Source organism: Musa acuminata, chromosome BXJ1-10 (genome assembly GCF_036884655.1).
Source record: "Musa acuminata AAA Group cultivar baxijiao chromosome BXJ1-10, Cavendish_Baxijiao_AAA, whole genome shotgun sequence".
Lineage (NCBI taxonomy): Eukaryota > Viridiplantae > Streptophyta > Magnoliopsida > Zingiberales > Musaceae > Musa > Musa acuminata.
This window is the reverse complement of record NC_088336.1, coordinates 31,978,438-31,993,386: the sequence shown is the minus strand read 5'-3', so window position 1 is coordinate 31,993,386 and position 14,949 is coordinate 31,978,438. Positions and strand designations below refer to the sequence as shown.

The 14,949-nt window shown below is 40.8% G+C and overlaps 2 protein-coding genes across 2 annotated transcripts; both read left to right on the top strand.

Annotated features, from left to right (window-relative positions):
• The first annotated feature begins 408 nt into the window (after positions 1 to 408).
• Positions 409 to 6,662, top strand: LOC103969283 (probable chlorophyll(ide) b reductase NYC1, chloroplastic). Its single transcript, XM_009382777.3, has 10 exons — positions 409 to 951; positions 2,031 to 2,109; positions 2,222 to 2,357; positions 2,940 to 3,014; positions 3,144 to 3,339; positions 3,479 to 3,547; positions 4,419 to 4,558; positions 5,150 to 5,272; positions 5,653 to 5,845; positions 6,261 to 6,662. Exons 1-10 carry the CDS (start codon positions 532 to 534, stop codon positions 6,444 to 6,446), a joined length of 1,617 nt encoding a protein of 538 aa, XP_009381052.2. The 5' UTR covers positions 409 to 531; the 3' UTR covers positions 6,447 to 6,662.
• Positions 6,663 to 10,372: 3,710 nt separating this feature from the next.
• LOC103969282 (sulfite exporter TauE/SafE family protein 3) lies at positions 10,373 to 13,685 on the top strand. Its single transcript, XM_009382776.3, has 12 exons — positions 10,373 to 10,797; positions 10,878 to 11,037; positions 11,344 to 11,544; positions 11,638 to 11,702; positions 11,797 to 11,824; positions 11,905 to 11,978; positions 12,058 to 12,144; positions 12,234 to 12,287; positions 12,388 to 12,609; positions 12,848 to 12,941; positions 13,064 to 13,204; positions 13,314 to 13,685. The coding sequence occupies exons 1-12, from the start codon at positions 10,582 to 10,584 to the stop codon at positions 13,397 to 13,399; spliced, it is 1,428 nt and encodes a 475-aa protein (XP_009381051.2). The 5' UTR covers positions 10,373 to 10,581; the 3' UTR covers positions 13,400 to 13,685.
• The last annotated feature ends 1,264 nt before the right edge of the window (positions 13,686 to 14,949 follow it).

Sequence of the window (14,949 nt, the reverse complement as noted above, 5' to 3'; positions counted from 1 at the left end):
AAGATCCTGACCGTCCGTCTCTACAACGTCGAGGAGACCACCACTTTCGGCTTAACCGGCGCGGACGCCCAAAAGCATCGCAGCCGTCTACTCGCACCGGGCCCTACCGCATTCTCGGAGAACGACCGGCCGGATCGTCATTGCACGCGTGCCACGCGATCGAACGGTCTGCTCGACGACTGGACCAGTCCATGAAATATCTGAAGCCACCCACGCTGGTTCCGTAAAACAAAAGCGACCTCGGAACGGCTGACGTGGCTTTCCGGGTGTCTGTCTGTGCACCGCCACGGTCCAGCAAGTTGGACCTTTCTGTCGATCGAGCAGTTGCCAAATTCTGTGGGACCCACGTATCCGTGCGGTAGGAGATAGCTGAACCCTTGCTTCGGATGAGATACGCGAGCGTCGACCGGGATAGCGCGGCTTCCCTTCAACGTGTGGCCGCCGCCCTCCTCCTCTTTGCCTGCGAGATATTTGCACTCCAAGTCCCCCTCTCCTTATATTTGCCAATCCTTCAGGTCGTGGTGGCAGCCAATGCCGCCGCCCCTTGCCATGGCCACCGCCTCTGCTCAGCTCCACCTTCACCTCGCTGCTGACTTCTTCGACCATCTCGGCTCCAAGGACGTGACCCGACGTATCCGCGGCCCGAGGCTTCGGCCGCGCTTCGACCGGAACCCGGCCACTTACGACGGACTGTCCTTCTTGGGGCCAAGAATTTGCCGCCAGAGGGCGATCCCGCCTCTTCCCTGCCGATCCTTTAGGTCGGAGAACAGTAGGGAGGAGAGCGACGGCAGGATGGCGGTGGTGAAGGAAGAGAGGGAATCGAGGCAGTTGAAGCGCAAGGGTGCTCTTTACTCTTTCAAATCGATGCTCGTTAGGCTTTCGGGTTCGGATTCGAGACCCGCGGGGCAGTACAGGAAGTACGTGGAGAAAACGGAAGAAATTTTCTTCTCGGTTAGCTCTTCTCTGACTCTTTTTCTTTCTCTTCTCTTTTTCGCTCAATCTGGTGCTTTTAGGTTTCACCTGCTATGTCCCAGGAGGAATTTTGGAAGGTAGAGTCTTTCATGAATCCATCTATCGTTGCTAAGATTTCATTTTGATGAAATTAGCATAAGAAAAAGGAACTTTATTAGGAGGTAAGAAAATTATGTTATTTATATCAAATTACCCATGTCCTATGCTAAGTGACATGGGTATAACATCAATAATCTACAAATGAAATTATGCAACTACAAAGTATGCAATATCCACCAACTGGTTCTTTTACACCTTCACAAGGTTTTTCATCGATGGCCTACACATTAATCTAGCATATATCAAAATAAATATTGCTTTGGGTCAAAGTTGCTCAGTTCTTCAAAGTTCAAACTGTGGACAATCCTGCACTTAAATATGGTTTGAATCTGGGCTACTATTTTCAGTAAAAACCCAAGCTCGTCAACAATTTGGTACATACTGGCATACCTACCTCAAACTACTTGGCTAATGTTTTCTGTATTTACAATAGATTTTCGGCTGAATACTTGGGGAAGAGAACAATTCAAAGGTTTTAAGATGATAATGAAGCAAATGCATCAAAGTTGTAAGATAAGATTTTTCAGTTTTGGCAATGTTCAGTGCCATGAAGAGTTTTAGTCCAAACAAGCTTTAGGCGAGAGTTAAAGCCAAAATGTTAAGTAGAGAATACTGCATTTTCAGCAAATTTACTGCACAGTTCCATGCTTAGTTCATTATAAATATGAAAGTTACAGCCAAAATGTTAAAGTAGAGCATACTGCATTTCAGCAAATTCACTGCACAGTTCCATGTTTAGTTCATTATAAATATAAGCATTAACTTGAGTATCTGCTTGTTCTTTCATCACTTCTAACAATTGCTAATACTTAATTTTTGTTATCGTATGGACCGAAATTTTTTTGTATATCTATTCTCTCTCTCTCTCTCTCTCTCTCTCTCTCTCTCTCTCTCTCTCTCTCTCCTTTCTCCATCTGTTTATCTCTGTTCTTTGATTTTTTTTCTTTTTCTTTTTACAGTTCATAACACAGTTAGGAAGATATCTTGTCACCATGATGAGTACTGAAGTTATACTTGCAACTGGATTTCAGTTGTCAGGTTTGCTTTACTGTTTTACCATGTACAAAATCTTCCTTTTTTGCTTGGATTCTTGTAAATCACAAATAAACTTATGTCTGCGTTCTTTTTATATTTTTTTATGACTATGAAGGTGGGGACAGTCAGATGAATACTCTGATTTGGTATAGCTGGCTTGGTGGAATTATTATTGGAACAATGATAGGTGCAAACATGGTTCTAGAAGAACATTGCAAAGCCGGGCCACGAAATGTTGTTGTCACTGGAAGGTAGTTCATCTATGTCATGGTTTTAACAGAAGATAATGACTAGGAACGGCATGTAGATTACATGGAAAATGGATTTTATGACACATTTTCAGTAGGCTCATTCTCACTTAATTGTCATCGATTCTTACATTCATTTATTGCATATTCAAAGCATGAAAAGAACCATCATGCAGAAATAATAAGAGAATGAACCAATGCATCAATACTTCAAAGTGAAAGGAACCGTATGTCCAGCTTTCTTTTGTATATATAGTTAGAAAAATAATCTAGAGGTCTTCATTTCACTAAATATATGGTGCTTGTCTCTAAGATTAATTATGAGGATAAATGTTTACTTGTTACCGTTAGTTGTCTTTCTACCTTCTTTTTTATATGGCTTGATATAATTGCAATATAGGTCTTCAATCTGATGAATTTATGGTCCCTGATTACCACTTGGGTTAACAGTATGAAGTTTTAACTGATAATGCTAGTTGATAATCTGGGAGCATTTATATTTTTGCAGTTTAAACTTTGAATAATTTTCTATTTAGACAGTGAACTGGAGATGCATTCATAATTTCTTTGGCATATTTTTTTCAGCACAAGGGGGTTAGGCAAGGCACTTGCTCGTGAGTTTCTTCTATCAGGAGACCGTGTTGTCATTGCGTCCCGCAGGTTGTATTCAGTGCCTTGGAATCTCAGTAAATGACTATGCTTTAAAGATCCCTTGCTTTTCTGTCAGTGTCTACCTTCTATATCAATCTTTTTGAGCCTTAGTGTTCCAACTTGGTTTCTTGACCGCAGCCCTGAATCAGTTCATCAGACGGTGGAAGAGCTAAGGGAAAACCTAAAGGAGGGTATTTCTGTTTCTGGAAATAAAGCCAGAAAAAATTTATCTCATGCTATGGTTGTTGGTATTGCCTGTGATGTTTGTAAACCAGAGGATGTAAGAAAGTTGGCAAACTTTGCTGTAGCTGAATTGGGTTCAGTGGACATCTGGGTAAGTCTTTACACTTTAGACATTCTTAGCATCTAGGAAAACTCTCAATCTTTGCTTAACGTTACAATTATCATCTTTTAAATTCAATAAAATTAGCACTCTGTTCATTTGATAGCCTTTTGTCCAATGCTATCTACAGATCAACAATGCTGGCACTAACAAAGGTTTCAGACCTTTGCTGCAGTTCACAGATGATGATATTGACCAGGTTTGTAATCATTATTAGACATTATAGTAACTTACTGACACTTAATACCAGCTAGAAATTCACTGATGGTGGGACTAACAAAGGTTTACATGCTTTTCAGTTGTTTATTGCATGCAGTCTTCACCTACATATTTTAACAGCATTTATTTACAATGAACTGATATTCTCAAAGAGCAGATTTAGAGAATTCATTCGTCTTTATACAAATAATTTTTCTGTGATGAATAGATGGGATTTTTTTAAGTAGTTGTCATGCATGTTATATCTGTTACTGGAACAGTCCAATGGGTAGGCACATTTCTGGTTCTAGGACAGGTAATATTCTTTGTATTGGATTTAGTTTATTCTAAAAATGTTCTGCCATATATTTATGTTGTTATTTGCTGATGACATTAATTTAATTGAGGATTGTAGAATAGAGATGAATATGCATGGGCTTCACAATAGCTAAGACTAAAACAATGTCAAAGCATATCTAAAGAGAAGACTTATCTTAAAATCCAGATCTATTTATACAGTAAGTCAAAACTACTTTTGTGTTAGAACTAAGTTTCTTGAGTTTCCTAAATGTCTTCTCCTAATTTTGGGGATTGAAGAGAGGAAAAAGCAATTTTAGTTTAATTCCTGATTTCTGTCAAACATTAAGTTTATTAGGAATCCTTTTTATAAATACAAAAGCATCAATTATTTTCCCAAAACATGTCAAATGGTACACACGTTGTTGTACATGTGTTAGCAACTGCACCCTCTCACTTTGGTAATTTCATTAATGCCAGAAAGTTCCAACATTGGGAATGGCATATCACTCTAAATTGAAGTTTGACTTCTCTCTTCCTTGGCTTTTACTAGTTCCATATTTCTGAATTGTTAGATCGTCTCGACAAACTTGGTTGGTTCTTTACTCTGTACAAGAGAAGCAATTCGTGTCTTGGGGTCCCAAGGCAAGGGGGGGCACATATTCAACATGGATGGGGCAGGTTCTGGGGGATCAAGCACACCGTTGACAGCTGTGTATGGCTCGCACCCTTATTTATCACGTAATACTTTGTTTATGTGCAGAGACGTAACATCTAAAGCATGAGTCCAACATCACATGACTTGCATGCTAATATTATTTTGAGACATTTATTATTGAACAGTATGTTCTACTTAATGGCATATATCTAATTATCGAAATGAAACCATTTTCTGAACTTAAATAATATGGTGGTTTGCTGGGACTCACCAGATCAACTTCTGAACTTGTTGGGCCCAGTTGTTTCTGATGATATATGTGTGTGTATGTGATCGTAGAATGCGAGTTCTATTAAAACAATCTCCGGTTGTCCAGAACATGGTACCAAATATCATGGTATCCTGGGCATTCTGCCTAGTGCATACAAAGTCTGAACAAGGGTGGTAATGATGTGCGAGGGCACCCCATTATATTTCAACAATAAAATAATAAATTATAGCTTTTTGAGCATAGCGACTGGCACCAGTACTGCACCGACCAGTCAGTACTGTTCTGAGAGTTTCTGTAACATAACATGTTAAGAATCTTACTTCGAGAATCTGGGCGAGATGGTTCATTTCTAATAATTCTAAATATTTGTTTCACAGATATGGATCAACTAAGTGTGGCCTTCGACAGCTCCAAGCATCACTTTTTAAAGAATGCAAGCGTTCCAAGGTTGGAGTCCACACAGCATCTCCAGGAATGGTTCTTACAGATCTACTTTTGAGGTAAACACCAATTTTGTAGTTTTTGTGTCTTTTTGTTCAGTTAATTTATATTTGCCTGCAACATTGATGTTTTAGAAATAAACTATATCAAGCAAAACATTCTATGTTGCTGACCACTATGCTTCTATCTATCTTAGTGTAAGATGGTTATATGATTACTTTGCTTGGAGGAATTCCATATGGTGTTCATGGCAAGGTTTCCACTTTCCTAGTTGACCTGTGTGCTGATGGGAGCCACTGCAGGCTCTTTGTCAGCTGGCATGGGTACTATGCTAATAGATACCATGTCAACCAATGTCGACACACTGGTCAATGGCTTTATTTGTAATATGTTTTACTTGTGACCTTATCTAATAGGTTCATGGATCTTAAATTTGCAGCGGTTCAACACTTCGAAACAAACAAATGTTCAACATCATCTGTGAGCTTCCAGAAACAGTAGCTAGAACTTTGGTGCCAAGGATGCGCGTCGTGAAGGGAAATGGAAAGGCTATTAATTACTTAACACCACCTCGAATATTACTTGCTTTGGTTACCGCTTGGCTTCGTCGAGGTCGATGGTTTGATGAGCAGGTAAATCTAGCTCTTGCTCAATTAAATATATTGCACATTCTATAAGTGAAACTATTTCTTTTTTGTTTTAATCATGTGCTTAAGAAGATATACATGCTCACAGTGAGCATTCTTGCATATACATCTAAGGGCCTCACATTATCTCAATGGAAGAGATTGCCTCATGCATATTCCTTTTGTGATCTATAAATACTGAAGGATTTTGTCATTTGCTGAGAGCATTGAAATAACACTTACTAATGAACAAGTAATTGAATTTTGGATCAAATCATCAACTTTTGTTTAACAGATTGAACAAGGTATTCCAATTGTTGTCCTCCTCCATCCTATCATTTCTACTTTCTATAATATAAATTCTCTTATTATGATCAGTTCCATGATATCTATAATAATTGATGTGCTGTTTTTATTACAGGGAAGGGCATTGTACGCAGCCGAGGCTGACAGGATCCGCAACTGGGCTGAGAGCCGTGCACGATTCTCTTTCACGGATGCCATGGAGATGTATGCAGAGAACACCTGGGTCTCCGTTTTCTCGCTATCAGTTGTCTGTGCCTTCATCATGCTCTCCAGTTCTGGCACTGCTTTCCCCGGCACATGATTTGGAGGATCAACAACATGAAACAAGATCTCTTCATACAGCTAATTTTTTTCCAATTGATGCAAGATACTTCAGGCTTGGACAAGGGTCAGGTGAGACACTGCAGGTCAGTGTAAAGCTCCTCTCCTTATTTACTAACCATGTAGATAGTGCTTAATGTCAGAGTCAATCTTACAATGTAAGCCACCTTTTATAGATGTCATTTGTTTTTCTTCAGACCTATAATCTTATGGATCTATGCTAATGCAGTGCATTGTGTGTTGTCTAAGCCATTAATTGCAAGAAGAAAAATTAGCGAAAAAATAAGGAGGCTTAAGAAAAATAAAAAATAATGCACTACAATTTTTTTTTTCTTAATGCATATATATACATGAAAATTGAAGATATTACAAACTGAAATATAGACAAAATGCATGTGAAATGTCCTAAAAAATAAACAATTAAGAGCCTTCCTTTGCTGCCTGATATTGATCCTAAAAAAAATCACAAGTACAGTAAAAATCAGATTGGTTCAATCTATTGTCATCGAGGGCATCTCTCTCGTGCCACCTCAATTGCTTCAGTCCTTTCTTCTCCACAAGATATCCCTTCAATCATCTCTTTTATCTCCGGCCACTTCTCTCTTCTCTTCCTCTCATTCCTTCTGCCTTCGACCTTCTCTCTTCTTTTGATTTATCCTTTTTAATATTAAATTTTTATAATATTATAAAAATATTTATTTTAATTGATATATGGTTTGATAAGTTGATCCACCAACCCGACAAAAAAGCCAGAGACTTGATTGGATCAGTGTTCAATCCAGAGACTTCCCATGGAAGATAGATAGCTGATATGAGGTGCAGCTTCTCAGCAAGTGATGGAATAATATGAGATGTGGCTTATTCAGCCATCCTTATCCTTTTTTGTTTGCATCCTCTGATGTGACCTCTTAGTACTCCATTGGCAGCTCAGCATGTCGGCTACACCCACCATGTGACCATCTGGACATCACTGTTAATCTATGAATTTGAAACATATTTAAGTGCTAATAATTTAATATGCTGATTTGTGATACTCTGATTGATCAGATCATGAAAATGATTCATATGTGATACCTATTGTAAGTTAATGAATGGTAGTATAATAATCAGATCTTATATCTCTATCCATCATTTTGGATGTGAGACTAAATTGAGATGTTTCTCAAGAAACTATATACATCATACTGTAAATTTAAATTAAAATAGTGCTGAAATGAGCTTTTGATTAGTCACCACAGTAAACTAACAAGGAGACATCTAAATAGTCCATAAGAGAATAGAATGTCATCTCAAGTTGAATCAAATTATTATGCTTCATTGACCACAGACACATCCCACCATCTTGACTCATTTGGCTCTTTCTTTTCTTCCAATTCTAACACATGCCATGTCTACCCATAACTTTATTGCCCAGTACATTCTCAACATCTCAGATGGGGAGACCATAATGATAACTTTTTTAAAAAAAAGTTGATAAGCTAATACTCTCTCATGAACACAACACAGATTCCTCCATATTAGAAGTAGGTGAAGTCATGTTAAATAGTTGGTAGAGAAAATTATGAAAGATGTTTTGCAGCTATTTATCCAAATTCACATCTCTGTATCCTTCTTACTGCCAAGTACTCATGGTAAAATTGAGCAAATCATGTACTTTGATTGATGCTTCAGGGTAAGTGTCATTAGGAACACTGCCTCTTGATTCAGATTCAGCTTATTAGAGATCTTCCATGTTCTAATATTCTATCCATATTACCCTGCAATCAATTTAGGGGACAATAGTTGAGTACAACTGAAGTGCATGATGAATGTAGGACATGAAGTTAAATGTGTCCCTTATTCAAGGTCTTCTTTATACTTAATAACAACCACCAATTAATATGACCACCCTCACATTCTTCTCACCAATTCCAATAGGATTATATGAGGATAGAGATAGCTGTACATCTATTACTCAAATGGACACATATCTTAACTATCATGTGCTTCCTTATCATTCTCATGTGTCGACTGATTGGTTTGGTCACATGCGGCATGTGAAAATGATTACAAACTAGCTGGCCAAACATGATGGAGTGCAGCCATTTTTGACTCCACACAACTTGTAACTATGATGCAAGTAGTGCTTTTGAATTTTGATTGTGTGTCTTCAATTCTTTCTTGAGTTTAGCTCAAATTTCTATCCTCTATTTGGTCTACAATTTTTTCCCCTACATGTCATGGATATGATTTAAGTAGAACATTTGATGAAATTGGAAAGCAGTTTAAAAGTTATTTTAGGATGGAAAAGCTCATGAGAGTGAATTTTGATAAATGTGTCAAAACTCTACTCATCAATTTAATTGATGTAACTCTCATGTTGTTGTCATGAGGATGATGTCTCACCAACCACGTCAAAGTTGTTCCTTTGAGATCAAGATCACCATGATTCAGATCATGAACCTAAAAAAAAAGCATCTACCTGCAAGGTTATGACTGAGCTCCACTGGTGCATGGTGTCATCTCTCCATGCATCAGTGAGAGCTTCTGTGATGGAGGAGAACAAGAGGTGGATGTGAAACTACAGCTGGAAGACTTGTCCCTTGTACAGACGAACTGATGCTGGATGAGATTCTACTGTCTATGAATCTTGCCAGATTCTACTGTCTAGGAATCTTGCCAAACTGCTTGATGAGTCCATGTGAAGTTGGATTCATCTCACAACTTGCCCCGAGAGTTCTTGGATCCGTCTGATGCACAGTGATGCAGAAGCTGCTAGCCTTCATCTTCACATCCTTCCAGGCGCTCGATAACAACAGTGATAAGCTGTGGTTTACACCTTCCATCTCCATCTCCTTTTCACCCTGCAGTACCAACTTGAAAGCCTGTGCATGTCGACGGCATCCATGCCATGCGGCCTTCCTCCCCTCTACTGTTCCTCACCTAACACCCGTGAATAGATGTGGCACCCGTGTCTCCATTGATATGGATGAAGACGAATCTAATAACGCGGAGAAGACAGCAAAGGTTGACTCACCAGCTGACGTGGAGACTCATTATGGATCTATTCGTCCTGCGAAATCTACGTCAGGCTGTCTCCTAATATTATTGACCGGGGGTGGCAGGTGGACCCCGCCGATATCTGTCAAACACGTCACCTCGGTGTATCTAAGGGTGATTTTTCCTGTTCACTCCAGGCAGGGTTCAGGATTCTCTGTTTACCGAGCGGACCAGATTGACTAGACCATCCCATATAGCTTATTCTCTAAGTGGACGATCTCTTAAATCCTGCCTCGGGTTAATGCAAGAGATCCCGATCACATCCCGTGGCCGCCACGTAACGACCGTACTATCACGTGCACGGCAGGTGACATTAATCTGATCGCTTTTACCGAAACTACCCCTACCTGGCTCATAATTGCCTCCCTGTCCCCACGTGCTCCACGAGTCATGGAGGTGGGTCAACGCTCGTCGCCCTTATTGACCACGTGACTACTTAAACAGTAGCGCCCACGTTCCAACGTGGCCGTCTTCACTCGGTTTTGGATTAGAGCACGTGACGCCAAATATGGGTCGTGGCTGCTACACCAGACTCATATGTAACGTTACAAAGACGCAACCTTATAATAACATTATATTATTTTACATGATATATTAATTTAATCAGATCACACCAGATCATGATTAAAAAAGTGCTGATCACAGCCGTCCAAATGATCCATTCGATCCCGTCACACGTGGCACGATACGGCCGGACAGAACAGTATCGGAGGCTTATTGTGTTTTGTCGCATTTGGGGGGTGGGGGCGGGGGGTGGTGGGGGGCCCATTCTGGTTATTTCGCATCGCTCTTATGTGTCGGTAAATACCGGCACCGTTGGGGGCACTTTCGTACCGCGAAGTTATATAAGACGCGTTGCCCCTCGCACTCCCATGCCTTTATCGGATCCGGAGCCACAGGCCTTCGCAGAATCCGATATCGGCTTCCTGCTCCGTCTCCGGTCGACCGGAACCGGGAACGTTGACCTCGAACCGAGGTTGCCACAGGGAACTTGAACCCCTGAGTTCTCGTTTCCTCCGGCCGGGAGGTGTGAGTGAGGGTAGGATTTTTAGGAGGGTGGTAAAGAGAGAGAGGATATGGAGCTCAAGTGGCGGAGCGGACGGCTGTGGCCGGCTGTGCTGGTCGCGCTCGCTGCGGCAGCAGTGGTGGTGACGGCGGATCGTGGTCTGCGTCCGGAGGCGGCGGGAGCCGAGGCTGTCGAGGCGGAGGAGGTCGGGCTGTCGGATTACGTTCTGAAGGTGGTGGATTTCTTGTGGCGGCCGGATGAATCTTCCTACCGACATGTTTGGCCGGTAAATATGGGTTCTTTGCGCTTCTTTTGGTCGCCTTTCCGTTTGCTTTTTGTTGATTCCATTATTGATTTCTCTTGAAGCCGATGAAATTTGGGTGGGAAATCGTCGTCGGATCTCTCATTGGATTCTTAGGGTCAGCGTTCGGGAGCGTTGGAGGCGTCGGTGGTGGTGGGATCTACGTTCCCATGCTTACGTTGATCATTGGATTCGACGCCAAGTCTTCGACTGCTATATCAAAATGTGAGATCATGTGCACTTTGTTTATAGATAGATATAATGAAGAAGCATAGCACTAAATTCTGCTAAATGTGAGCTCATAATGAACACATCTCATTGAAGCATTGTGAAACCTTAATGAAAAGGTAAGACAGAAAAGAATGTTTAGCTGGTAATCTTAAGTGCTCGAATGTTCAAAGTGAGAACTTGGATCCATTTGCTGTTAATCTAAGTGGTAAAAAGAATGAATTTGAGTTCTATTTTCCTGCTTTATCTTTGTAACCACTCCATTAGTTCATATGCTGAAGTAGTAGCCTCAATCTCGGGCAGGCATGATCATGGGCGCAGCAGGATCGACAGTTTGGTACAATTTGAAGCTGAGGCATCCGACTCTGGATATGCCCATCATCGATTATGATCTGGCTTTGCTCTTCCAACCAATGCTCATGCTGGGGATCAGTATCGGAGTCGCGTTCAACGTCATCTTTGCTGACTGGATGGTCACAGTTCTTCTAATCATCCTCTTCCTAAGTAACTACATCAGCTCTGTTCCTTGTCCTTGTTATTGTGTTTGTTGCAAGAGTGTTTGGTTTAGAGATTTGTGGCCTCTTGTTGCTGTGACAGCTACATCAACTAAGGCGTTTTTGAAGGGTGTAGAGACATGGAACAAAGAGACGATAATGAAGAAGGTGCTGTTTAATTCTAGCTCATCTTAAGAATTTAAATGTTAATCCTAGTTCGATAGTGTCGTAGCTTACCTGATCTTATGCTTTTGAATTGTAGGAGGCAGCAATGCTTAAAGAGTCAAATGGTAAGGCGATTTGATTAATTTTTGACATTCTGTTATAGAGACTAAGCTTATCTAACTTATTGTTAATCTAAATCAATCAGGAAGAGATGAAATAGAGTACAAAGTTCTCCCATCTGGTCCAGAGAATGCATCGAAGAAGGCTTTACGAAAAGAGGTAGGACATCAGCACTGTCTTTTAGCGGCAATATATCGATATTACATGAAACCAACATGATTAGATATAAATGTTGCAGGCTCCAATCATGGAAAATGTCTACTGGAAGGAGCTTGGCCTTCTTGGTTTTGTATGGATAGCATTCCTTATCCTGCAGGTTTTGAAGGTGAGCACACTGTTCCAAGGCATATAATGTAGTCCATAATGCTACGATATGATCGATTAGTGATGCATTTTTGTTTTCATCTTCTTCAGCAAAACTACACATCAACCTGTTCCCCGTGGTATTGGATTCTGAACTTTCTTCAGGTGTAGTCCCATGCTCTCATTATGTGACAACCTTTTTCTTGGTTTAAAGATCCACAGACGACTTCTGTAGCTACATCTATAATGCTGAGAATTCTTGCAGATCCCTGTATCACTGGGAGTATCAGGATATGAAGCTGTTAGTTTGTACAGAGGAAAAAGAATTATTTCATCAAAGGGAGAAGAAGGAACAAATTTTACAGTCGTTCAGCTAGTTTTCTACTGCTTGATCGGTGTCCTTGCTGGTATAGTTGGGGGGCTGCTCGGTCTCGGGGGCGGGTTCATTTTGGGCCCTGTTTTCTTGGAGCTTGGTGTTCCTCCACAGGTGTGTGCACCTTTTACTACTTTTCTTGCCGCTCTCTTATTTCAGACGTTTCCTGCAGTTCTTTGTTGCACTTGTGATTGTATCTGTGATAGATTAACATAATTCATAGTCACTATAATAATTGAATTCCAAACAATGCAATAACTTGACATCGATGTGATAATGCAAATCTAAATACTTGTGGAATAACTGCTTGCATTTCATTCGAGCACAACTTGATCGAAAAGTCTTTCTCCAGGTCTCGAGTGCTACAGCAACTTTCGCGATGACGTTTTCTTCATCCATGTCTGTTGTGGAGTACTACCTTCTGAGGCGTTTCCCCATCCCTTACGGTAATAATGTTCTGCATCTCTCAATTCCTACCGCATGCAATGCAAACTCGAGTTCATCACACAGCAATTCACTCGTACTCTCTTGACTAATAATACATATGTTCTTCCTCTTAATTGAGCAGCATTGTATTTGGTGGCTGTGGCATTAGTTGCTGCCATTGTGGGTCAGCATGTCGTTAAGCGACTGATCGAAATACTGGGACGAGCTTCTCTCATCATCTTCATCCTCGCTTCCACAATTTTTGTTAGTGCAATCTCGTTGGGTAAGGAGATACTTCTCATCGTTCATTGTCTAATTCATTTTTGATACGACCATTGGTAATTGCTGCAGTTTACTTTGGCACTAAAAGTATGTCTTGTGATAATTAACAGGTGGAGTCGGCATATCGAACATGGTTCAGAAGATCCAGCATCATGAGTACATGGGCTTCGAGAATCTCTGCAAGTACCAAGCGTAGCATCAACATCAAAAATCGATCAGAGATTTTTTTCCGTATCACTTTTTGTGAGCAGAGGAACCTCCATGATTTATCAATGCTTGCATTCAATAAAGCTCCCGAGAGAATACACTCTGTAGCGTGTTTTCTCTGTCTTCTTGATCAAATTCTCTGCACAGCAGTTCTGAGTGAGATGTTAGACAACAGTCGTAATTTGAATGTCTTCTTTGTTGTAACAAAATAGCTGTAGGTTTGTGATCTGCAGAATCTATTCTTAATAGCAGAAAATTGTGTTGATTCTTGTTTATCGTGTGTTTCACTCTACACAGCAGTTCTGAGTTCGATTCACGACTTCTCATGCACCACTCGGATCCACGAGCTGGACACGGACATCTGTGGCCGAGAAGCACAATCCACGACTTAGGCCACGGCTGGACCTTCTTCTCCAGCGGTGACTCGAGTCGTATCGTGAGTATGATTATCGAACGGTCGGACCGTACGTTGACCGGATGGACGACTTAAGTGACGGCTTGACCTTCGTCTCCTGCCGTGATTGGAGTCGTCTGGAAGCGGTGTCGTGATTGTGATCGAAAGGTTCGGCAGCCGTGGCGAGCAATGGACGGGTATGATATCACTATTCTTCCACGTGGGCGAAACTTTTCCGTCGATTTAGTTCTGATGGAAGATTATAAGACGCGGCTCTTCAAATCGGCCACTCCCACGCTCTTGCTCTCCCCGTCGCTGGCGATTCGACGGAACGCGTAGCGATCTCGAATGTGCTGCCGATTACTCGATCCAGCGCCGTTCGATCACATTGGTTTGGTTGGAGAGGTGCATTTCTTGGATGATTCTTTCACCCTGTTTCTTGTTTCAGGTTTAATCGACACGGTCTTCAGTTAGGGTTTCGATTCGGGGTTTGCTCTTTGAGTTCTTTGGTCTTTTCTTTCGGGATTTGGGTCCTTTTGGGTCGTTTGTTGTTGATTTGGGCTCTTGAAGCCGAAACTGTCCGTTTGATGGAACATGTAAGTTAAAATGATTAGAAGCCATTCGAGAACCTTCACCTTGTTCATAAACTGTTTGTTTGATGGAACATGTAAGTTCAAATGATTAGAAGCCATCGAGAACCTTCTCCTTGTTCGTAGGACCATGGAAGATTGGGTTCTTCATTGAAATTTATCGGCTATTTATTTTGATTCTGATTCGAACTCGTAAACGGCGCTCACCAATTGGAATTTTTCTTGTCATGCCAACGCTAACGATGATCTTTATTGCTAAGTTGTTCATGATAGGATTTTCTTGTAGATAATTCTTTTAGAATGTTGATATGGATAGCTTTCTGCTTGTTAATTCAAAATCATTAGCTATAATATTAACTTGTTTTGCAGTTTCTTTGCTTTCTTGATCTAAAGGAACTTTTTTCTTGTGAAGTTGGGTTATTGGTAATTGGTTTGCAAATCCATCTTTGCAGAATTTGACTAATTATCTCTCTTCATTTATTAATATAAGAAACATGACAAGAGACAAGGGAAACGGGAAGGAGTGTGGGAGAAGGTGAAGTGCCTTTTTTCTAT